Source organism: Gigantopelta aegis, chromosome 8, assembly GCF_016097555.1.
Source record: "Gigantopelta aegis isolate Gae_Host chromosome 8, Gae_host_genome, whole genome shotgun sequence".
NCBI lineage: Eukaryota > Metazoa > Mollusca > Gastropoda > Neomphalida > Peltospiridae > Gigantopelta > Gigantopelta aegis.
The window spans coordinates 4,714,112-4,740,878 of record NC_054706.1 but is presented as its reverse complement, the minus strand read 5'-3'; the positions used below and the strand labels follow the sequence as shown (position 1 = coordinate 4,740,878).

Sequence of the window (26,767 nt, the reverse complement as noted above, 5' to 3'; positions counted from 1 at the left end):
CTGCCAGGGTGATCGATTGATCTCCGATACCACAGTGGGTGTGATGACTGTTTGGACAAGAGAGAAGGTACTGGGTTACCCATTCTCACTGCCAGGGTGATCGATTGATCTCCGATACCACAGTGGGTGTGATGACTGTTTGGACAAGAGAGAAGGTACTGGGTTACCCATTCTCACTGCCAGGGTGATCGATTGATCACCGATGCCACAGTGGGTGTGATGACTGTTTGGACAAGAGAGAAGGTACTGGGTTACCCATTCTCACTGCCAGGGTGATCGACTGATCACCGATACCACAGTGGGTGTGATGACTGTTTGGACAAGAGAGAAGGCACTGGGTTACCCATTTGCACTGCCAGGGTGATCGATTGATCACCGATACCACAGTGGACTGAACCAGCACTCTCCTCTCTACAGTCCAGGGAGGTTTTGATGGCGGCAGTAAAACAGACTTCTAGCCTGGCATTCAGATGCTTCCATGGTTTTATCCCCCATGTTTCTAGACTCCGATTATGGGTACCATTCCCCACCATTCTACAGAGGCTATGTCATTTTTTATTCCCAATTATAGAGTAAAACATTGCCAATCTGAATGTAAATCTCATTCACTTGACACACCTTCTCTCCCCAATAATGTTTTGTACTGTACAATAGATATATTTATTTGAATAAACACAAGTGCATGTATGTATGTATATGTGTGTGTATATATATATATATATATATATATATATATATATATATATATATATATATATATATATATATATATATATATATATATATATACACACACACACACACACACACACACATATAGCATTACTTTTTAAATTCTAACTTGGCTTAATAAGATGCTTTTGAAATAAAAACTGAAAATTCCCAATTTTTTTTAAAAACAACGCTAAAACTCCCAATTTCAAAGCCATGGGTTTCAAATCAAATTTTAGAAATAAAACCCTGGCTTCTATAATTTGGACAGTATTACCAAGTGTCAACCACTGGGTGTACAACAAGACATGGTTGCTACACAGAAAGTAACAAGTTATTAGCAGTATGTACACATCAGTCAATATTATTCTCGATAGACCCATCTGTTATGGTTTTTACATGTGAGGGCGGCTAATGTTGTCATAACTGATCTGCTTTCCACAGCTAAAGTTTTAACATGGTATTCTCCTTTGGCAATAGTCTTTAACAAGATAATACTGTATGTACCACTGGTTTAGCTAACATTGGAGAAACAAAGCTAATGATGAAAACATGAGATGGTTCTAAATAGAAAATCATGTGAATGGCTTTTGACATACACATGTATGAAGATGTAAGCGGCTAACCAGTGATGTTCCTTCAGTTATTTGTGGATTAAACTTAGCAGCCTTCTAATTCTGAGAAACAGAGGTAAACAAAAATAACTATATAATAAGGCGATGCCTCAGACCAGAAATATTTTCTTCCTGAATGTCTAATACAGACAAGATAAAAAGATGCACCGCACAGCCTGCTGCTTACCATCATGCCACTGCATCCAGCACTGAGCACCGGTTTTTGTAATACAATAAATACCAAATGCAATTCACAGCATTTTGTGCTGGTTTTCCTAACCAATATGTTGCAGAAATAATATATGTGGTATTTAATCACCAAACATTTCAGTGTTTTTCCTGCCATGAATCATAATTGGTGTAAACAGCCAAATGTTTTGCAATTCAAATGAACATCAGACAGTCTAGTTCACCCTGTTTTCCGTTTGGTTTCTGTCTTTTCTTTGAGGCTGTGTCTGTACCTACTTCGTCAAACATCATGAACATAAAGCCAGTTATTATTAATAATACACCATGTTCAATTATCAAAGGAACAGGTAAGATAAAAGGCTGGAAAGAAAGGGAATGTCCAGTGATGATGGAGAATATTGTTTCACACCAACTACTAGCTTGGCTTCCATAATGTTTTTCAAACATGATTAATATTCAGTAGCAAAAATAATTTGTATTCACTTTCTTAAAGACTGTACAAACCACAACCTAAGTTCATAGATAGAGGTATCAATCATAATCCATTGCTTGTAACAGCAAAACATAACACAAAAACAAACAATCAAAACATACATACATAATATGCCCATCAAAAGTAGGTTGCAGTGACCTAGTTGTGGTACGCAACACACTACCATCCCAAGATGTACTTACATGCAATGTTTGATGATCCTACATATATTGATAACAAAGATATGCTCCGGAAACAAAACGTTTGATCTGTCCAGTGGGGGACTGTAAAGGAAATGACTTCTTTTATATACAGGATAGTACATACCATGGCTTTTGATAACAGTCTATATAGGATGATCAATCCTAAGACCCATCGCACCTCTGCTACAATTCTATTGATGGGGGTGGGACGTAGCTCAGTGGTACAGCACTCGCCTCATGTGTGACCCATCTAGGATTGATTCCCGTCAATGGGCTCATTGGGCTACTTCTTGTTCTAGTCAGTGATCCACAACTGGTGTAACAAAGGCTGTGGTATGTACTATCCTGTTTGTGGGATTGTGCATATAAAAGATCCCTTGCTGCTAATTGAAAAGAGTAGCCCACGAAGTGGCGACAGTGGGTTTCCTCTCTGTGTGGTCCGTAACCATATGTCAGATGTAAACCGTAAATAAAATGTGTTGAGTGCATTGTTAAATAAAACATTTCCTTCCTTCTTTTTATTGATAAACTATGTACCACCCCAATGAGGAACTGATCCCATCACCTACTAAATGTGAGGTAAGCTCTCTCAACACCACTAACTACCTGTCTATTCTGCTCCTTCACAAACTACTGGAACCACTAGCTTTACAAAGCTTTCATCACTGTCACATAAAATGGTACGTCTGAAGTCTAAAAGATCGTTCAGGGAAGGTTGTCTGGTTGCGAGTTATCTCGACATCACGCAGCACTTGTTTGCTCTGCATAAATAACCACCAAACTACCTTACCACATGTCATCTACGACCAGATAGCTGGTTGAAAAAAAACTAAAACCTTTGACAGGTAAGAATCCTAACATGAAAGAAGCAGCAGACAAATGGTATTGTGTTACCGCTCCAACATCAGGTTAACGACCCAACACACACTTTGAAACACTAGGTGAGCAGTCAGTTTCAAGAAAGTGGTATCTCTGATAATACTGTCAAGTTAAGCAGTGTGTGTGTGTGTGCGTGCACGCCTGTGCGTGAGCATGCATATGTATGTCCTTGGTGTGGTATGTATGTGTGTGGTATGTGTGTGTGGTGTGTGTATGCATGTATACTACTCAAAAGAATTTAAGGGTCAGACGATATTTTCAACATTATTTTCTGAATGTCAATTATATTAGCTAGACCATAATGCCACGCATGGTATTGTTCCATTTTGACGAAAGTGGATCTAAGCAACCCATAAATGAATTAAAATCCACTGTCATTGACACTGTCGACTAGTTCTAATGGCGAAAACATGCTTACATTTGCACATAAATTAGGACGAAAGCGAAAGGTCTGCTAAGTGCCCATAACTTGCTTTTTCACAAAGCGCTTCATTTGCACGCTTTGCATGTGTATTCCATGTTCCCAATGCTGAATTTCCGTATAATTGGAGCTTGCATTCGTGTACGGTGCACACTCCAAATTCGACGTCAACTGACTATCGAAGATCGAGGAACGGCTATTGCTTGGCTTCAGGATGGCAATACGCAAAGAAATGTTGCTCTGAGACTTGGTGTCAGTCAGAATGTCGTTGGCCGACTGTGGCAACGGTACCAAGCAACGAATTCTGTTCGAAATCGTCCACGTTCGGGAAGACCCCGAAGCACTACAAATAGAGAGGATCGCTACATCACCAATATGGCTCTACGTCAATGCACAACCACTGCACGCCCATTATGTGACAATCTGCGGACTGCGACTGGAACTCGAGTGTCTGATCAAACCATACGCAATCGTCTGAGAGCCAATAATCTACGCTGCCGTCGCCAGGCTGTTCGACCACCACTCCTACCACGTCACAGAACGGCCAGACGTCACTGGTGCACACTTCATCTGCGGTGGCAACGTGTTCAGTGGGGTCAAGTGATGTTCACTGATGAGTCCAGGTTTAGTCTCCAGTTCAACGACGGTCGGGTTCGTGTCTACAGACATCCTGGGGAGCACTTCGCTGACGTTAACGTTAGACAACGTCACCGGTTCGGTGGTGGCAGCGTCATGGTGTGGGGCGGCATCTCTATCCACCACAGGACCCCCCTCTATGTGGTGGATGGCAATCTGAATGGAATCCGCTATCTGAATGAGATTATCCGGCCGTTGGTTCTCCCAGGCCTTCAGCAGATTGGCGGCGGGGCAGTTCTGCAGGATGACAATGCCAGACCCCACCGTGCCAGGGCGGTAATGGACTTTCTCAGACAACAAGGTATCGCCAGGATGGATTGGCCAGCATATTCGCCTGACTTGGCCCCAATAGAGAACGCCTGGGACAAATTAGGCAGGAGAGTTCGGGATAACCATGCCCCTCCGGCCAACCTTCATGATCTGGGTCAACTTCTTATGGCAGAGTGGCAGGCCATTCCCCAAGAGTTCTTCAGACGTCTGATCAACAGCATGAGACAATGATGTGTCGAGTGTATTCGCGCCAGGGGTGGATTCACACACTATTAAACAAATGTTCTAATGTGTAAAATCCATGTTTGACAACCTTCAACTTTGACAGCATGTCATGTGACTTTCTTGTATACAGTGACGTTTATTTGTGGTTTTTTGTAAATATGGAACAATAAATTAAATTTTTGGTGTAGTTTACATCATCAATCTAATACACTCTGAAACTTATTTGGTTATAAATTTTTGACCCTTAAATTCTTTTGAGTAGTATACTTGGTGTGGTATGTATGTGTGTGGTGTGTGTGTGTATGCATGTGCATGTGCTTGGTGTGGTATGTATGTGTGGTATGTGTGTGTGGTGTGTGTGTGTGTGTGTGTATGCATGTGCTTGGTGTGGTATGTATGTGTGGTGTGTGTGTATGCATGTGCATGTGCATGTGCTTGCACTCTGAGAGTACTACTAAAGCAATTCATGTCCCCTGTCAGGCCCAACAAATATTTGTATCTCCTAACTTCACTGGCCATAACTCTGAGAAAAATGGGTAAATCGCCATGAAAATCAAACATTATTTTTAACAGTACTTTTATGATAAAAATATACACAAAATTTCAGCTCAATATCTTGAGTCATTGAAAAAAAAAAAAAAGTTCAGAAAACTAATTTTTGTATCTCCTAAACTGTCAAAACTAGATTCCATAATCACCATGGAAATTAAATTTGATCTGTAACAGTACATGATAAAGCTATACACATTTAATTTCAGATCAATTTAATGAGGGATTGCTGAAAAAAGGTCAGGAAAACTATATGTGAGACAGATGATCAGACAGACAGACAGACAGACAGACAGAAGGATGGAGATGAAACACCCAGTCTCCTCTGTTTGGACCAGTAGGGAACTAACAATAAAAATGTATCAACTGAAAAAAGATTACCATCTAATATACTGTTGCAGAAGATTTTACATCTAGCTATGGTGTTAAACAAATCTGATGACCATAAATCATGACATTAAAGAAAAAAGAAAAAAACTGATGTACTGAACACTCGACATATCATATTTCTTACTGTAACACTATGAATACTAAACATTACATCAATATAAAAGAACCTAGAAGTGATGGCTTCTGTCTGACACAGAATCCAAAATCTATGTTAATGTCTTCTCACAGAGCGGCAACACAAAAAACCCACATAAACTCTGTCTCGTGATAAATGTCAGTTTAAATCTAGAAAAAAACAATATTTACCCAAATGCATCAGTGATGATGATTAAAAATGGGAAAGAAATCAATTGGCATCAGAACTAATATGGGTTGACTCAGCATCCACTGTTTTGTCTTGAATCAAATTATTTTAAAAAAAAATTAAAATTGTACATGCTGTTAGCATGTGTTATGTCTTAAATCAATAAAGATTTACTTTATCTGTTATACATACTTATAGGATATTAAACAATCTTCCATTTTCTATCATGTTTATGTCCCAAGTGAAATAATTTTCAGTTGGCAGAAGCTTTAGCGATTGACAATAAAAATTATTTCACGAGGGATATAAACATGATATGAAATGGTAGCGACTTTAATATCCTATGTTTATTACCCATAATCGATCTTAATTTATACCACTCAACTCATTTAGTTGATGTTCCTGTACCAAGATAATTTAAACCATATGCGTAACAAATTCGGTTAGCATGTGCTATTTTTTAAAACTTAAAAGATTTATTTTATCTATTATACATACATGCTGTTAGCATGAGTTATTTCTTAAAAGTATAGAGATTTATTTTATCTATTATTGACTGGTTTACCCTGTATAAAACTGTACATTGGTACTTACAATAATGTGATGAGTTAACAAGCATTTTGCTACTGCAATCACATTTCATTTGGATTTCCTGGTTGCTTGTAATAAACATGTGGTCCAGTGAAGTCTCTCACGTCAGTACAGCTATTTAATCTCGTAAATTTTACTCATTAATTGTTTGCCAAAATGTTCGGTACAAAATCAATTAACTTGAATCCAGTAATCATGTCAACTTAGAACACTAGTCCTATGGACCTTTTTGCAAGGATTTTGGTTGCTAATGTAGTATATGCATTCTCTGATTCTTTATTATTAATTTCATGTCTGTTGCAGAATGTTTTTTTGTTTTTTTGTCGGATTTTTGTCTTCTTCTTTGCTTTGCTTTCTTAAAATAAACTAGTAATTAGTAATCACCTGTAGTAAAATGATGCTAGGCGAGCAATCGCATGAGAGTGTACCATTTTAACATGCCCTTATACCGTTACGGTTTCAGGCATTAATCACATGAAGTTCCAAATAACATTTGTTAAACATTCCATTGCTCTCCTAAAACTGTAGAGGTGAGTATAAAAGTGAGTTTGAGTGAGCACACACCTTTCTTGGTGAAGATCGAGTCATTATCCGAGTCAATAGGAAAAAACTACGGTCAAGGCATGGAGATTTAAAACAATAATTATTATTAACAAAGACTTCTTTTTTTTAATTCATACACAAATTATGATCTCTGACTTAACATTTATTTATTTGTTTATTTATATTATTAACTATTTATTAATTATGATGCTTTCTTTTAGAACATCACAATGGGTGCAATGTCTGAACTCTGGTATTGGCCAACTATCAGTGCTATCACAATTAAACTTGAAAGATTTATCCAAAGCTGTCTTCGTGATTCTGCTAGGTGCAGTGTCTGGAGATAGGGTAATTCAGGATCAACAGGAATGTGTTTATCGCCTCTTGAAGACAGCATTAGAAAGAAGACAAAGTGTCTGTACCAAACCTCCGACACCCTGACAATTACCTAGCCGAGGACAGAATTCCTTGACTGGCCTCCTGGCTACCGGTATTATTCATCATTCAATAGAATGTGAGATTGTGAGGGTCCCGGTCTATCAACACCTGGGCTAATCGCCACACACACACCTGGCCAACATCATCAAGCCAGGCCAGATGGGAATCACCTCCTGGTCAACGTTCTACAACTGGTCAAAGTTCTATATCACAGGTGGAATGAGCTGTATAGAATGAGGGAAAAGGTAGTTTTCTATTGTCTAATTACCTGTAAATAACCTCCAGGTAAAAGTAACACCAACATGTCCATGGATGAAAATGATCCTAGACAAATAATTTGTTAAACTTTACTGGGTCTTGAAAAGTAGGGATTTCTATTAGTTTTTCTTCTTTTCTTCACAGGTCAAAAAGAGTTTTGGAGTCAGCAGCCACTAAAATCTAGAATTTATGGCCAGTCCAGAGGTTTCCTGTCCCTGCATGCTGCATTTTCAAGTCCAAGGAATTAAAAAACATAAATAAATTTAAATAATTTTTTTTACATTCAGATATTTTTGATACCAATTGTTTTAGAATAGATACAGCTAGCCAGCCAACAAGCAATGAAATCAATAATTCACCCCACTACCCCTACAAAAACAAAGAACTTTATAACATCCAGCTGATGAAAAGGAAAAAAACCCAAACAATTTTAACCTTGACATGGCTTTTTAAGCTCGTCATTAACTAGACACCTGCAGTTGTTTCGGAAATACCTGGAATTCATCAAGAATGCCGGGTTTCCTCAGTCTGACTAGATAGCTGCGAGGAAATTAATAAAAATCAATTACTACATTCCATGTTTCGAGTAGAACATGCCCCTACACTGGCAGAGGCTGCCTCTCTTAGTGGCAGTCAACCAGCTCTGCCCAGCTAGCCACCTGTACCATGCAGCCACACCTCTTATCAACCCATCTAAAACAACCAGACACACGTTACACCCATATTCTCATTTCTTCCGACAGATCCTAATTAGCTAAGCTGGATACCTTTGCGATAACACGTTAACCAGCCAAGCAATGTCTATGACGTTGAAATTGCTTTTTAAAATTACAATCCTAAATGTGCTTTTAAAATGTCGGGTTTTTACAGATCAAAGAACGCAATGAATGATGATGTTTACGACTTGAAGAACCATTACAAGAGCATGGTAAATGAACTAAAATGTGCACCATGCATGGACTAAAACAACAGTAACTAACAAAACCACAAGAGTGGACTGCATGTGGTATATTGTGAGTACAATAGAATAATTCAAAGATTTTTCCTCAAACATAAGAGCACAGTCGTAAACCACCCTTCAAACACAATTTGTCAACAAATGCTGAAGACTATCAAAATGAATAATGCTGATATCAAGTAAACATTTCACTGCAAAAACTATTTTATCACAGCTGTCCTGCCACTAAATGAACTGTTTAAACAAAACAAAGTTTGTTTTGTTTAACTACACCACTAGAGCACATTGATTTATTAATCATTGGCTACTGGATGTCAAACATTTGGTAATAAAGACATATACTGATATAGACTTAGAGAGGAAACCCGCTACAATTTTCTATTAGTATAAAGGGATCTTTATATGCACTATCCCACAGACAGGATGGCACATACCATGGCCTTTGATATACCACAGGCTGGAACGAGAAACAGCCCAATGGGCTCACTGACGGGGATCGATCCCAACCTGATCACTCATCAAGCGAGTGCTTTACCACTGCATTTCTTCATTTGGTTATCAGCAGCTGAAACCTTGCATTGATTAACATCTTAATATTTAAAAACTAAAGTTTATGGTGCAAATATTGTAGAGAAAAAACTCTACTATATATTATGGGTGGGAATTGGTGAACTGTAAAAAAGAGGAAATCTAGAGGAGTCCTGGAAATTCTTGAAATCCTAGGTTAAAATCTGTGCCATCTGACACATTTTGGAGGAAAGGACGATTAAAATGTGAGGGAAAAAAAAGTTTGTTTTATTTAACGACGCCACTAGAGCACATTGATTTTTTTATCTTATCATCGGCTATTGGACGTCAAACATATGGTCATTTTGACACTGTTTTGAAGAGGAAACCCGCTGTCGCCACATAGGCTACTCTTTTTACGACAGGCAGCAAGGGATTTTTTATTTGCGCTTCCCACAGGCAGGATAGCACAAACCATGGCCTTTGTTGAACCAGTTATGGATCACTGGTCGGTGCAAGTGGTTTACACCTACCCATTGAGCCTTGCGGAGCACTCACTCAGGGTTTGGAGTCGGTATCTGGATTAAAAATCCCATGCCTCGACTGGGATCCGAACCCAGTACCTACCAGCCTGTAGACCGAAAAATGTGAGGAAACACAATGTTCCATGAGAGGAAAACAGCTGATCTGAGGAGAATTCACCCCCCTGATATATGGATGAAACATCAACTTTTCAAGTCTTTTTAGATCAAATTTACAGCTGGCCAGTGCACATCATCAGATTTTATAGCCCAGTGATGGGGCAGTGGTAGAAACTGTTAAATACCTATCATATCTCAGGTGAGTGCCCTACTGCAGAGTTACAAGTTTACACCATCTATACGACATTGTACTGTGTGTTCTTGGAGGCAAGACATTTACTTATCAACTTCATAGCAGTCTAGTCAAAACTGATTGTAGGGGATGGGGGTATTGGGGGGGGGGGGGGGGGGGACGACATGCTCGAACCTTTAATGGATGTAGGCATGCAAAAATTGTTTTGAATTTGAGCAGTTAAGAGTTTCTTGCTAGATGTGGTCTGTACTATCAACAGATCAGAGAAAAGACCACACTTCCATGGACTTGAAAGATGTCTGGTGGCTATTATTTGTGGTCAGTAGACCCAGCAAACGAATAGACTAAAGAAGTTGAAATAAATTGTTTTCATTGTCATGAACTCAACATTCTGTCTGTGGCAATTAAATTTAACAGACTAAAAAAAGTCACACTAATTATGTTTGAATGAATCTCATCACTTCACCAACTGAAAGAATGCGAGGTAGAATCAGCGGACAGATGCCAGACTGCCAATGGAGTGATCATCACTTCCTGTGAAAGGTTTTGTCGAATTAACAGTCTGATGGTTCTGTTCTTTAGTCCAGACCCCAGGAACAATCCACTGTCAGTTTGACAAATGGCTTTACTGCTTGCCAGTGGTGCTAATTCTCAGTTCACAGATCTGGGTTGATCGTTTCCCCGTGGAGGTAAGATTGATTTCATGAAATGAATCACAATATTTCGGGCACAAGTTAACTTGACATAGCTGAACAAGTAATCATTTTTATTGCTAGCAGGTTTTACATGCACATACTAGAATTATTTACACTCTCATAACATCGTCAAAATGTGCTGTTTTAGCGTCCACGCTAACTCGAACAACAGGGAGATCTTTCACAAGATGCACCCATTGGAACTGAACAAACATTCGACGGCCATAAACTAATGCTTCCTGGGTCCATCAATCAGAAAGCATGAGCTAAGTTTAGCAGAATGGGATCTAATTTAAAAACTCTCATCCCAGTAAGGAACGTATCTGGTCTTGATAGCTAAACATCAAACCTGTAGGCATGGTGGTAAAAAACATCAACTGTATGCTGCATCAACAATAATATTCCTTGGTTCACTAACACTGGAACACGAATAAATCTTAATACATTGCTTGTGTCGTAAAAGAACATGACTTAAGTTCCTTCTACAGAGTAGTCAAGACATCCAACAGGTTGTTTTGTGCATGCATCATTTCACATTGCATTGATCAGAAAGGTTTGTTAACTGTAAACTTACTTGTTGGGCTATTCAATGAATCCAATAGGTTCATGAGGGGTTTGCCATATGTGTATATAATATTTTAATATAAAATATATGTATATATTAGTATCTATAGATAAATTATTACAATGAAGCTGCCCATGATTATGTGAACCAAGCCAAGGTTGTGTTGTCAGTAATGACTGGAATTAAGGAGACTTCTTTGTACTTTCCCACTTGACAGTTTCTGAAAGGAAAGGACTCCATACCAAAGAAGAGTTATTCACCAATATGCCATGAAAGGCTGGCCTTGTTAACTGAAGTTCTGGGGTGTCAGTAAAAAAACACCTTACCTTTCTGCTACTTTCACAATACGATAATCATTTGTAATTTTTTGTGAATTCACTTATCTTATAAAATTGCATAGCACAGCAAAACTATTTCATACTAAATTTGTGTCTGTTGTCATACTTAATTAGTTAAAAATATTCTTTTTAAGTTTATTGAAGGATAACATTCAGGGTGGTTTAGTGCAGCTCTCTACATTGTGACCGATTTGGTCGTATATGTGACCATTTTTTTCATTGGGCTAATAAATGATTTCATACATTTATAGTGATTTCCCTATAAATTTGGCAAGGCATGGTAAACCAAACACTTTTGGGGCATTTTCACCATTTTAGGGCTCTTGTTTTTTATTAAAAATACACAAAAATTAATTAAAATAAACATTAATGTAATTTATGTGCTTGCTGTAATAAATGAATGGCAAAAGATATAAAAGGCATATTTTATTAATTAATAATACCTTTTGGGGTGTTTTATAAAGGCAATTTTAGAATTAATTACTGAAAAAAGCTTGTTTAATCTCAGGGCAGCATAGTGCTGATTAAGGCAAGATGGTGCTAGACTATTGAGGCATGGTGCTCACCATGCTAAAACAAGCTAGGGAAAACACTATACCATTTATATAAAAACACAAGTAGATGCCATCTGGATCCTAGATGGGAAAGTTAAATATTTCTAATCGACAAAACAAAACCGAGTATTAAGCACAAATATGCTACCCACCAAACGCTTATTGGTAAGACATCTCATTATAATTAATGTGTGTCGTTTTGAAAGACTTGTCACACTTGAACATACCTTTGCTCTTTCCAGCTGTTTTCTCTGCTCTGCAAAAGCTGGTGGAGTTTTCAACGCTGAAATAAAAAACACCAATGTAAGTAATTACAGGTTTACCTAACCTTGGAAGACACAACGCAGGTAAATAGTACACATCGGTGCTGCCATACAGCCAGTGAGTTCTAAATCAGGCATTTTGTTAACCACAAACCACAGCAACAAAGACAGTTAATTCATATTATAAACTGATTTCTGAAATACCCAAATGATCCTCTAATTCACTCTCACTTTATCAAATACTAAGTTTAGGTACCGAGGTGGCCATCTTGTAAAAGCTAGTGGGGTTTTCAGATCAGCAATAAACCAGATGAATATAAGTAATTATGTTTATATTAAATGCACTTTGAACATACATCTGTAATAAATATTACAGACATATGTACAATCCACCAGCAATTAACGCAAGCCATCTCACTGCATTATCTGACATTAGATTGTGTGATATTTTTGTTTACAATTTAAATCTTTATCTGCAATATACTGTTTTAACCTGCCAGCCATCAGATTTATCTGACAAATGATTGAGACAGAGGCCAACATAATTTTGTAGTTTTGTGAATATTCCTTGTAATTTTAGCCAAATAAACACAATTTATGATTGCCATTTAATGAAGAAAAGATTAACTTTGAGAATGCATGCACTAAGTCTGGAAGGAAATGTTGTATTTAGCGACGCACTCAACACATTTTATTTACGGTTATATGGCATCAGACATATGGTTAAGGACCACAGATATTGAGAGAGGAAACCCGCTGCTGCCACTTCATGGGCTACTCTTTTCAATTAGCAGCAAGGGATCTTTTAAATGCACCATCCCACAGGCAGGATAGTACATACCACAGCCTTTTTTGTGGAGCAATGGATGGAACGAGCAATATCCCAATGGGCCCATCGATGGGAATCGATCTTAGATTGATCACACATCATTCAAGCACTGTACCTACGACCCGCCCCCTCACAAGTCTGGATGCATGAAAAACTATTAGCTCGCCCCAAGAGGTTCACACATAAATTCACACATGCATTCTTTATTACGTTCAGTATTTATGGTTCAAAAGTCGCTGATGAGTAATAAACTGCTCTCCTGAATGATGTTGGAGAGCAATTACTCTCAGAACACCAAAATGGGTGAAACAATCTGCAAGGTGTTAGAACTGTAAAGAGTAATTCAAGTTTCTGAAGGCATATGATTTACAGCACATTAAAACAAACAAGTGAAATAACTGCCCTTATAAAACTTATGAGATGTCACAGTAATTCTGAATAAATAAATGTGCAATAGCTGTGTTTGACGAGGTGTACAGTTTTTCACCCACGTGGAAATCGTTTTGCATGAGCACATGCGATCTGCAGCTATTGCTTGTGTGAAACAACAAGGACAGCTACATATACGTAGGATAGGGTGAGAGATTTCTCTTTAATTCTGACACACAGGCAGAAGTAAACCAGGAGATGACCCTGTCCTAATAAAAGTTTCAGCTCAAGGGGTTAGTTAAGTCTTGACCATACAGCCAGCATGTAAGTTTGGAGTCTTTGTAAAAGTCATGAGTCACGACTTTCAAGTCATGACCATACAGCCAGCATGCAAGTTTGGAGTCTTTGGAAAAGTCAGGAGTCACAACTTTCAAGTCTTGACCATACAGCTAGCATGTAAGTTTGGAGTCTTTGTAAAAGTCAGGAGTCACGACTTTCAAGTCTTGACCATACAGCCAGCATGCAAGTTTGGAGTCTTTGGAGTCACGACTTCAAGTCATGAAATACAGGAGCATGTAAGTTTGGAGTCTTTGTCCCAGGAGTCACGACTTTCAAGTTGACCATACAGCCAGCATGTAAGTTTGGAGTCTTTGTAAAAGTCAGGAGTCACGACTTTCAAGTCATGACCATACAGCCAGCATGTAAGTTTGGAGTCTTTGTAAAAGTCAGGAGTCACGACTTTCAAGTCATGACCATACAGCCAGCATGTAAGTTTGGAGTCTTTGTAAAAGTCAGGAGTCACGACTTTCAAGTCTTGTCCCAGACCTCGCTGTTTAAGGGGAGCTATATAGCACTCTTGCCCCCAGCCCATCACTCTCACCGCCCATCACTCTCACCCCCCCCATCATTTCCGCCACCACCCCCCCCCCCAAATCACTCTCCTGAGACAAGTTCAAGGAAAGTAATTTAAGGTCCCCTTAGCATGTGAATATGAAAATAGCTCTAATGGTTCTCCATAAACTAAGTTAGGGGAGCAATTACTCACTCCCCTAAATCTTGTTCACTGAGAGGTCTATTGCCCATACCAAAAGTATGGTAGCTGATTTCTAGAATTAGCAAAACATCATGAATCTGGATTTTAGACCTCCTACAAGGCCTGGTTCAGTTACCTGTGAGAGTGAAAGAAGCTATATATTAGTGCTCACCACATGGTCAGCAACTAACAAACAGGAAACAGCAGTAGCTGCACATGAGTAGTTATCACATCAGACTTGTTGAAAGTACCACCAGCTGCTGCTAACAGATTAGCCGAGACCCCTGTCCAGGCCGTTTCCTCTTATTTACGATCATCCTCAGAAACAGTCTGTCCTCACACATAGCAGATCAACCCGTTCAACATAATATTGCAGGTATATTTCACGTTGAATGAATGGGAGGGCATGTTTGACAACGTGATTCATTTTAAACAGTCTATTTTGTATGGACTTTCAGGATAGCGCATAAAAAGAGGATTAGCAATTCTTGTTGATCAGGGGTGGGGGTGGGGGGTTGGTTTGTTGTTGTTGTTGTGAGTGGTTTTGAAATGTGCTTTTCTGTGTGTTTTTTTAGTTTTTGTTTTTTATATTGTTTTGTTTTGTAGAGTTTTTTTGTGGTTTTGTTTTTTTGTATGCTAATAAAGGTTTTGTTTAAAATGTTGTCAAGTTTATTTTCTTAATACCCAATCTGCCAATGCACGTACATGTATGCATTGCAAATAGGACATCAATAAAACCTGTACTGCCATGTGCAGAGTGCCTTTCAGCAGCTCACTAACAGAGACAAGATAGCAGCCACATACACCTACGTTCCACGCAGCAGAACCATCTCTCGCACAAACAAACAATGCGAGGACCGACTTTCATGTTCCTGCTAATTACACACTAACAACACTTCCACCGCCTGTTTTGCAGTACACTTAGAAAAACCAAGACCACTTTGGCGGGCAGCTGCGCCAACACGGGAGAATCCCAGGTAATTTCTTCTTAATGCACAACAAAATGCACTTAAATTCCTCTGGGGGGGATCCATCGGTTTTTTGAAAGCATCACAAAATAAACTCACATTCTTGTGGCAAATCAAATTTCTTTTTAATGCATCACAAAATACTTACATCCTTCAAAATCATTTATACAAAGAGTAAAACATGTTATTTTTACAAGACACAGTTTGTAATACCAGTTCAAATCCAGATGGTGAACACAGCTATTCTGAAGATACAATTTTCATTTATAATATACCTTTATAATATACAAACAGGAGAATAAACTAGAAACTGTTTTGAAGTTTCATTTTTGTGGGGTGTTTTCAAAATGTTTTGCAGTTGTTCAGCTGCTGCTTTTATTACCATAGCAACCATATAATGTGTATGAGATACCTAGTGGTAAAAGGCAGGTAACAGTATTCTATCTAGTACTTTGTTAATGGTCAAATTAACATGCTAATGTGGACTAGATGACTTCAGTACTCTGACATAGTACAGTTAGTTGTAGTTTGCAGTATAATCAACAGCCACAGTGCTGGTCAGAAACTTAAAGAACCGGTCAGGACAGACTAGCAACAACAAACATCATGGACAGACCCTGGGTCAAGTGTGCTTAATAACATGCATTATTCAATTTACGTCTCTACTCTTTCTGTCTGCTCCTCACCATGTTGTATGTTGTAATGTTAATAGACAGTGTATTTATGATGATTTTTTTTTTTATGAAAGGATACCGTTGGAATCATAAAAATTATGTAAAAAAGATATGTTGAGATTGCATCTCATAACCTTACACTTCTGGACCAAAATCTGGAATTCATGAAAACACGAAATCTGCTAAATTTGCAGCCAGATGTACTGTGTAACACATAGATTCTATTGCAATACTTGCCTGTTTGTAATTAACATTTATCAATTAAAAAACCTTTGTACAAGACACTTCTTGACTGTTATTGCTATAACTGCCAACACATGCCTCTGTCGACAAGTTATTGAAAAACCTGCCTTTAATATGCATACTTTTCGACTATGTTATTGTTATAACTGGAGGCTGGTAAATACTTACGGGGATAGATGCCTCTGTCCACAAGTTCATTCACCGACCTGCGAAGCATCAACTTTCTCTTCAGGGCTAGAAAAGAAAAAACCCAACAATTTCTTTAAAGTGGTTTCATTTGCAACACAATAATACGGGACGAAATCTCGTTAAGTTAACTATCTGTAATGGATACTTGTGTTGGAGGAACTGGCAGGACTACCTTGATTCATCAAAGAGAAGTGTAAACTGAATCTGTGTTAAGCAGCCACCTGAGAAAGTATCACAAAGTGACCTCTTTACAGAGGTATCTGCTTAATAAAGGTCAATACAAACTATGTTATGATTTGGAACAGTACTTGTGTGGTTACGACATTAATCTTTGGCAGAGTAGTAGTGTTTAAATGAACAGAAAAGGAAAGGAATGTTTGTTTACCCCCAACATATTTTTATCTACATGGTAATTGGGCCATTTTATATAAGGGTCTCCATTTTTGTCCCATTCAGAGCACTCTGTTTATTGTACTAAGTTTTAAATGTCTGGAGATTATTTGGGTACTGGACATTCTTGGCTGGCTTGCACAAGAAAACTTGAAACCTGATGGCTTAACTACTGAGATTGTTCTGATACTGAATGAGACATATTCTACATGTCTACAGACACAGCAGCTTTTAATCAAGTGTCACACTTATACTAATGATCAGCTACTAACACATCTAAAATTTTGGTTTTCTTGGGTATCAAACAGAAATGGTATTTCAAAGTGCTAGCCAAAAAAAATTTCATGACGACTTTGGAGTATTTAATGGCACTGGAAAATTCCATGTGCAGTATCACCACCACAGGATAAACACTATATGTTAAACAAACAAGTCTTTAAGAAATTCTACAGTCTTCGATTCTTCATCATAGGTACAGTCTTTCAACATGATTATTTCATATCCTTCATAAAGCAACATTCCGTGCATTGCCACCCAAACACTAACATTCCCTGAGCGCAGAACCTCCCACATGCTCAACATATCAGCAGGCTCATAACCTAACCGAATCTAAATGGAAAAAACACTGCGCTATATGCGCTGTGTGGTGGTAAAATTATAAAGCAAAATCAACAACATAGTAAAGGAACTAGTCATCCCCAGTTGGAAGTAAACAGCACTGACTAACCAAAAAGAATGCAAACCCACGGAATTCCCAGGATTCCCTCAAAACGGTAGAGATAAGATAGGAATAATTATTGATGGATTGAACAAGTTTCCAACTACACAAATTAACAAGCATGTGGTTTTTACCTACATTGTTTTGGTATGACTATCTTAGAGGATTTTTTTTCTTTCTTTTCTTTTCTGATTGGTTTTTGGGGGATTTGTTTCTTTTGGCTACATGCTTGAGTCCTATGTGTTTTTAAACACACGTTTACAAATGTTGGTGTTTTTTAAACTGCACACATCACTAATTGGTTCATCTGCAGAGATTAGCACCAAACATTTGTCTATATCTCTGCTTCAGTTTTTCAAAACTTAAAAACCAACAAATCTACTAATATATGTTTTAACTTAAGTGGCAGACATGGTTAAAAAAAAAAGGGGGGAAAGGCTATATTAATCAAGACTTCAGATATATTTAGAGTAAAAATTCCCAAGTGGCATGTTTACTGCACCTGAACAAAACAAGGTTAAATGGCAGTTCCTACACCAGTTCAGTAGGTATACAGCTACCACATAAACTGGACAAATTCATCTACAGAGAAATATTAAAATTACTTAATTTCAACAGTAATGTTCAGGTACCTGATAGGAAGAGGTTAAAGAAGAACAAATTATCTTGACAAATTCATGTAGAGAAATATTAAAATGGCTTACTTTGATCAGTGATGTTCTGTAAGTGGTAGGAAGAGGTTACATAAGAAGAGTCATTAAGTTTCAACTATTCAGACACTGTTGCCATTGTCACCAGTGTTTCCTACTAACATAATTATATCTCTGTTAATGTCTGACTGACACATTAAGTATATTTTCTTGTTTAGAATATTAGTATTCAAATCTCCACAGTGTTTCAAACTATTCTAGTGTCTGAAGTAGCCAAGATTACATTTTATTCCAAAATTATTTTGCATGTGATATTCTAAGGAAGGAAATGTACTATGTAATTTTAATCATTACAAAAGCTTTGTTAACTAGAATTATATTAAATGGTGGGGACTCAGGATAATATCTTTAATGCTGTCTGCTTTCATTTGTCATGAGCACAATCAATTAAAACTTTTACACAAATCCCATTACATGTGGATTATTACAAATTAATTAAAGATATTTCTAGTAGAGTTGGACGGTATTGAAATTTCAGGTTTAGTATCGGTATCAGTATTTCTGTGGTTCTTTACCTCGGTAGCGATACGGTATTCAGTACTGATGCAATACCGATACTGAGTGGTATTTTGGTATACTTGGCTTTAAATGCATGACTGAGTTAAGTCTCACCCGCTAATTTCATCTAAATAAAATTAAATTCCCTACCCAAGGCGCTCATCTCTCTTTTATTTTCAGCTATTTTGCATTCGTCAGATATATTGTTAATGCTTTACTAAATGGCGTAAAACATTTTTCAATACCAAAATTTTGTTATTTTGAGATTTGTTCGGTACGGTAAATCGGTACTGACATGATACCGATACCGATACCGAATAGTATATACGGTATACCGCCCAGCTGTAGACATTTCAGAGTGACATTTGAATTAGGACAATGCACACTTTAAACGATGGCTCCTATGGCTGGCCTAAGAACTAAAAATGTGTAAACCATTTATGGGTTCTATAAATAAAAATTCAAGTAACCCATTTCCTTTTCGTGTAACCCACCATGACCATGTAAATAAAGAAGAATTTTTTTTGTTTAACAACACCACTAGAGCACATTGATTAATTAATCATTGGCTATTGGATGTCAAACATTTGGTAGTCATCACAGGAAACCCAATAATGTTTTCCTGATGCAGCAAATGATCTTTTATATGCACTTTCCCACAGACAGGATAGCACATACCAGAGCCTTTGACCAAATGTGTTGCACTGCTTGGAACAAGAAAAAACCCTATCAGTTGAATGGATCCACCAAGGTATGCACCTCAAGCAAGGATCATATAAATGATGTCCTAAATTTAATGCATTAACAAAAAAAAGTGTTACTCAAAACTATGGTGATGTCAACTTTCCAAGGCCTTTCACAGGTCCAACATAAGGTGCTGGTGGGATCTATAGCTCAGTTGGTAGAGCACTCGCTTATGGTGATTATGACTCAGGTAGATGTTTACAGTAATAACCTGTAAATAGCACTTTTGGTGTTTTGAGATAATTAATTTTTAAAAGTTTACAACTCTGTAGTAATACAATCGTGGAATATTTATATCTAAACAAGCATGATTTATAAACAACCCTTACCGTGTAAAATGGATACCTTGTGCTCCATCCTTTTGTATATATATATATATATATACATTATATGAAATACAATATCTTTTCAATTAAACAACCCTTAATGGCCTACCATAATTATAGTTTTTTATTCTATTGAGTCACTGTGATCTTGACATACACCACTTTTATAATACTGACATCATAGGTTATTCCATTGTATTTCTTGTTTTTAATAATATGACGTTTAGTTTACAGTTAAAAAAGTACAAACTTTAAATATGAATTAGACTAGATAATCGAAAAATATGACAAACGTGGACATCACCGGTTATTTCCTCGGACCCTTCCTATATTTCTATGTTCAAGGTATGTTTAATAATACATTCAGCAGCATCTAGGAGATACACAAGATACTCAGTCTGCTCAGCTTTCATGCAGGCCAACAACTGTGTGATAATGTGTGATAAAAGAGAAAACCGAAACCTCAAATGTCATCCCAGCTCCCACCGTTTGTTTAATATCAGCAACACATCACGATGGTGTTGAAAAGGTAGCTGGGGAAGATGTACATCCCAAGTGAGATGAAGAAAAGAAGAAAATCTGTGTTGGAAATAGTCACTACCTCTGGTATTTATAACACCCATAGTAGATGGAGGTATTAGGAAGCAGGGCACAATGTAAGGCACATACACCATGAGACAATTAGTAACAGATGATCCATCTGTAGGGATAGCAGAATGATAAGGTTGAATAATGAAAACAAAATTTAGATCAATCCACATAACTACTAGACCATTTTTAAAATAGTCCAACACCAGATTCCGTTAACATGTTTCATTTGTTGGATATCAAATTGTTATAACAAAAGTTATAAGCAATCATAAACATGACAAAGTTCAAAATGACCATGACCTTACATTGGGGTCAGATGCATGACCCCAGAGGTGTGGTTAAGACTTGCTTATTGAACATTCATACCAAATATGAAAGCAGTCCTTATAAACGATATACAAGTTTGAAAAAACAACTGAAAAAACCTTTAAGTTTCAAATGACCGTGCGCTGACATTTATGATACTGGTCAAGTCAGGTAACAGGGCTTAACATTCACATTTAGAGCAAGCTGTTGTAGCGCACACCTGTCATGGGTGCAGGTGTCGACTTTCTCCGGCTCTTTCGTCCAGGACAGAAAGGGTTTGAGGTGGGTAGGAGAAGGGACCGTCATCGCTAGTCCACTGCAACAGAGCATTGGCAGCCAGACCAGGTCGATAGCAGGCAGATAAATTTATGGTACTGATGGTGTGTTGCTAAAATACACATCTAGTGAACACTCATACCAAATATGAAAACCATTCATTAAACTGTTTTAGAGTTAAAATGACCTTGATCTCATACAGTAAGAGTGATGTGATGTGATGTGATGAATACTCATACCAAACATGAAAGTCATTCATTAAAGGATTCAAGAGCAAACAGTAATAGAGAAATTTGAATAAAATGTTAACCAAGTTCAAAAGACCTTGCCCTTGCATCATATTGCAATGTCATGCTGGTAAACACCTATACAAAATATTACAGCCATCCGTTAAAGAATTTAAGTGTATTAGAGAACTTAACTAAACAAAACATTAACTTTTAAATTATTTTAAATTACCTTGACCTTCACATGGGGTCAAATTTATGGGGTTGGAGGTGTGCACTATGACCTGGTGAAACTTTAGTGGAACAACCATGCTAGAACTAAATAGAAATGGAATGTGGTCATAATAAGGACACTTTAACCCAAATTTAACTAACTGTTTGATGTACCATATGTGAGCCAAAAACTAGGAAGATGAGGAAAATCTTAACACAAAACAGATAAACCTAGGTTAGCAGCCTCCTAAAGACAAAGATTTAATAAACTATTGCATGTAAATATTGCAAACGCACATATTTACAACACATACAAGTATTAAATTACTAATGAAGTAATACAAATGGTCTCTTGGTTAATTTGCAGCTTACAGTTAAGTCCCGTTTTATTATTGGTGAGAATAGCAAGGCACCTCTTTAGCAAATGTCAGCTTAATGAAGTTTAATCCAACATAAGTGACAGGGCTTCTAGAATACTGTGGTTAGTGGGGGGTTTTACCGTCAGGCTAGTAAATAGTTGTTCTCACGATACCTGACAGCTAGTAAAACACAACACCACCCACCAAAAACTTAAACAAAACAAAACAAAACAAAAACCTAAAAAACAACAAACAAAAAAACAAAAACCAACAAAAAACAACCAAAAAAAACCCTACCACCCCACTAAACAAACATCTCAGACGAAAAGTGACTTCTTTTTCTTTTTTCTTTCTTTGGAGGGGGGGGCCCCACCCGAGAATGATCAAATTCATATGTTAAAGCAACATCTAAATATCATCAACATAGAACGGTTCTAAAATTAAAGCAACTACCAGTTTAGTTTTATTCAAATCTAAACTGAACAGACAAAAATGATCCTTTGTAACAAATCCTGGCATTTACATGATGTAGTTGACACTGGTGCTCAAACTTGGTTACTCTAAGTAATACACTGTAGGCATAATGCAAATGGCCGCCAGTTATGTTTCACCAAATCAGTTCCCATTGCTGGCAATGTTAACATTTTGTAATAAAATTAATCTAAACATTGTTGGCAGTACACATAAAAATTGTGGTATATTACATTTGATGTAATCTAATCTAACATGACATTTAAGAGAATCAAAGAATGTTTATTAGCAACTGTCAGTTTTATAGAACTTCTAAACAAAACAGTTTGCATGTTTTAATTGTACCTTCCACTGGTTTCAACCTATTGTGTACTGCATATTGCATAGCAGTTATATACCAAATATATGTATGTTCATTTACTGGGAGTAGTTAATGGTATTAGCACAAATAACATTACAAATTACATGTTATTATTATTATATAGTGATCATAAAGCATTTTGGTCACATCGGTTCAGTTTTTATTTTCGAATGTTATTAGTAAAAATGTACGATACACACAGAAGTACCGGATAAAGCTACTAGATTTTTAACTATGGACTGAATTTTAAAAATATATAACTAATCCCACGGATAGTGGATTTTCAGAAAACTCGACAAGCTCTTATGAAGAGAAAGTGCACCAGTGGCAATACTATCAGCAGGGTTTCTGCCAGAGAGTGTGTAGAGTAAAATTACGCACCCTAAAATCTTCAAAATTTATGGATATATTATGTTTTATTTAGATAGATTATAGTTGTTTACATTTTGTTAAAGTGCCTGAAATGCAGTGTCCAATTTCAAAACATTTCTAACCCATAACTATATTGTACCTAGCAGAGGCACTTATAGTCTGTTTCGTTTTTAAATTAATAATTCTCAAATTATTTTCTGGCAGAAAGCCTAAACCGAGATGGCTGCATGAGTAGGTTTGAAATGAAAACATAGTGGTAAGTAAGTAATAAACTTAAAATAAATAAAATTAATGCAAAAACTAAAATTTAAACAATTATGAAACTGAATATTATTTCAATAAATCAATTTTCAAGCATAGTTAAACAATATTTTCAAAAGGAATATGTATCAAAATTTCATATAACAAGAACTGCAGAATTTCATACCTTTTAGTAAATTAAATTTTAAACAGATGCATCTGAAGACTAATTTGTACATTGTCTGAAAATAAGACACCAATGTTATGAAACAGTTCTTAATATGATATAAGTAGTATTGTAATACGATACTGATATGATACTGTATTGCCATATCATTACAACTGTAGTAACATGTAAATGGCATGTTCTATTACTGGCTTTCAGAACTGGAATCTTGTAATGGAATTTTTAAAATAAATTTATTCTGATGACAAAACCGTGTGATGACATTGCTACAAACACAATTTCATTCTGGCCTATACATATATATTTTTTAATATCAAATAATTTATATAAAATAGATTTTAAAAAGATGATTTTTTTTTTTTAAATTAATGGCATATACCAGATGTGATGTGCTGCCAGGACAAACACTTGAATTTATTGAAGCTACATGTATATTTCTGTTTTGTATGAGCTAGAGATCTGTTAAATTATTAAGGTGCAACATTACCACTTTTAGAAGCAGGTGAAGAAAAACAAATGAAAATACTGTCTGACATTTTCAAGGCCAGAAATAGCCCTTGACGTGGGAGGAAGACTGTTTTATCAAGTAACAAGTTAAATGTGTTTTATTAGAGATCTTCTCAGTATGTACCACATGCACAAAAAGCAGGAACCGAAACCAGTGTTAGCAGACCGCACACACTCCACTGTAATACCCTTCTCCTACCTGTATGTGTGTGTGCTGCAACTGCTGGGACCCAGCCAAGTGACACAAGGTCACAACACTGGCAGCAGCCCAGCTGGCCGTCTAACACAGTTACAGTCAATGATTTCATCATCAGCCATATTGCACACTCTCAAACTCACCATTCATCTTTTATAACTTACACAGATTCACGGATGATGGTTTTGTCAAGCACATGAATGCGGAATGTAAGCTCCAGTGTTAAGGAATCTAATTCAAGAAAAGTTAAGTTTGTTTTGTTTGACGACATAAATAAAGGACACTGATTAATTAATCACCTGATTCTTAGTTTTCAAAGGTACATGTAACCTGTTACATTTTTCTATTAGTAGCAATATATCTTTTATATGCTCTTCCTCACAGATAGGACAGTTCATACCATGGACTTTGTTGTGGGGCAGCAAGAAGTCATTACAAAACCAGTTGTAAAGATTTGTAATAAATGTTTCAAAATCTTTAATAAAAACTGAAGTGTAAAGTTATGAAAAAACTAGTTTATGAACAATAATAATTGTGCAAACTAAAAACATAGCCATGTCTTGTATAGCTGTTGCAGATAATCAGTGAATATAAACATTTAAAAATCAGTTCGGAATGAGATGTGATCCAGTGACGTCATCCTAAGAAAGTGACAGTGATAACACAAGTTAATACTAATGGAGGAAATAAATAAATGTTTAACAACACCCCAACACACTGGGATCATTCAAGACAAGAACCTCAACACTGAGGTTAGAAACAAGGACTGGGGGTGTGGAATTGGACAGACATGGAGCTAACACAAACATTAAAAAAGGGTTAAGTGGCTATGCATGGCAGGAAGAAAATAACTACCTCAAAGGAGACAGAGGAAAGGGACCAGGATCGGGAACTTTCAGTGTCTGTCACCACTTAGACATTGAGGCTCATCCATCCTGGGCATCAACTCTATGTCAACTATTCTGCCCCGCAGAGAAGAGAAACCATCTGTTGATTATTTTTTGTTGGAAGATACAACAAAATCCATTACTTTCATTCCTGAGACAAACAGCCTTTGTTTGTGTGATACCTGACATAACTGGCGACACGGAAATAACCTATGAAAAGCCAGACAATGCATTATACTGACTGGATACACCGGCTGACTGTGAGCACATGTTGTGCAACGAGCAACAACTGTCAACTTTCATACACGTTTGTGTACGTCAACAATCACCTGGTACCCGATGCCTTGGTCTAACGTCTGAACAATACACATGTGCATGTTCGTCATTGAGCCAATTTGACACTGTGTATCAGAGGACACATTTCAAAACATCACCCCTAGACATGAAAAGGCAATCAGATTCTGACCTATAGCACACATATCTGCTGAACTATTAAGTGCAACAGACAGAACTGCAAGAAAACCTAGTTTTATTTTTTGGCTAAGGGACATCAAATGTTGAGTGTCCTGCCAAAGTCTGTGACCAGTTTGTTAATGGCTTAAACTGAAACACATCACTGTATGGAAAGCAAGTATCTTACACACCTACGTGTATTGCACAGAACACTAAAATATGTGGTATCATTCAGTGATCTCCCACATATGTTGGTTTCATTTTAAAGACATCTGAATGGCTACTCCATGGTGGTGAACTGGATGCCAAAGCCACATTAATTGGCCAATGAAATTAATAAACAGAACTGACTTATCTCTAATGTTTAAGTTAATCACATGGTGCAGTTAATGTTTAAATTTCTTTTAAAATTGGTGTTTGGGGATATGTAAAAAATAGAATACAACACTTGTGTCTGTTAGTTACCATTAATCTTACAACTCATTTAGAAACGTATCCCATTGGCCTTTGCAAATTATATGAGTATCTACAGACCAATCACATAGTATTCTCTCTGTCTGTGTACATATTACAGTAGCACCTTTGTTCGACTCTTACCTAGAAATTGACAACAACTCTGCAACAATGTGCGCTTTTCTACAAACTAAAGCATGACAGCACATACCACATACATGTATGTGGAGCACTGATGCATGAATGTGGCCAATACCACCCTGTTAGTTGGCTCGGGAAATAATCCAATGGGGCCAGGAACAGATTGGTCATCTGTTGCACTACTGCTCTAACCACCGAGTTACACCCACCCCAACCCATACACCCTACCCACCCCCACCCACCTATTTATTGTGCAGTAGTTGGAGGTACATCTGGAAAGACAAAAGCATGGAATGGAAAAGAATCCAATGGGATCAGCAACAGATTGGTCATGGGTGAAACGTAGCTCAGTGGTAAAGTGCTCACTTAATGCATGGTCAGTCTAGGATTGATCCCCATTGGTGGGCCCATTGGGCTACTTGTCGCTCC

At 37.2% G+C, this 26,767-nt stretch overlaps 1 protein-coding gene across 3 annotated transcripts in view; it reads right to left on the bottom strand.

Moving 5' to 3' along the window:
* The window catches only part of LOC121378508 (myocardin-related transcription factor B-like), a 124,428-nt gene that overhangs the window by 21,863 nt on the left and 75,798 nt on the right, over window positions 1–26,767 (bottom strand). For 2 of the 3 annotated variants that reach the window (XM_041506708.1, XM_041506709.1), the window contains exons 5-6: window positions 16,692–16,757; window positions 12,372–12,427 (exon numbers count right to left, since the gene is read on the bottom strand). In XM_041506708.1, coding sequence (XP_041362642.1) covers window positions 12,372–12,427; window positions 16,692–16,757 — 122 coding nt within the window. Of the gene's footprint in view, window positions 1–12,371; window positions 12,428–16,691; window positions 16,758–23,701; window positions 23,757–26,767 lie in introns of all 3 variants that reach the window. The other variant, XM_041506710.1, reaches the window with a different exon arrangement.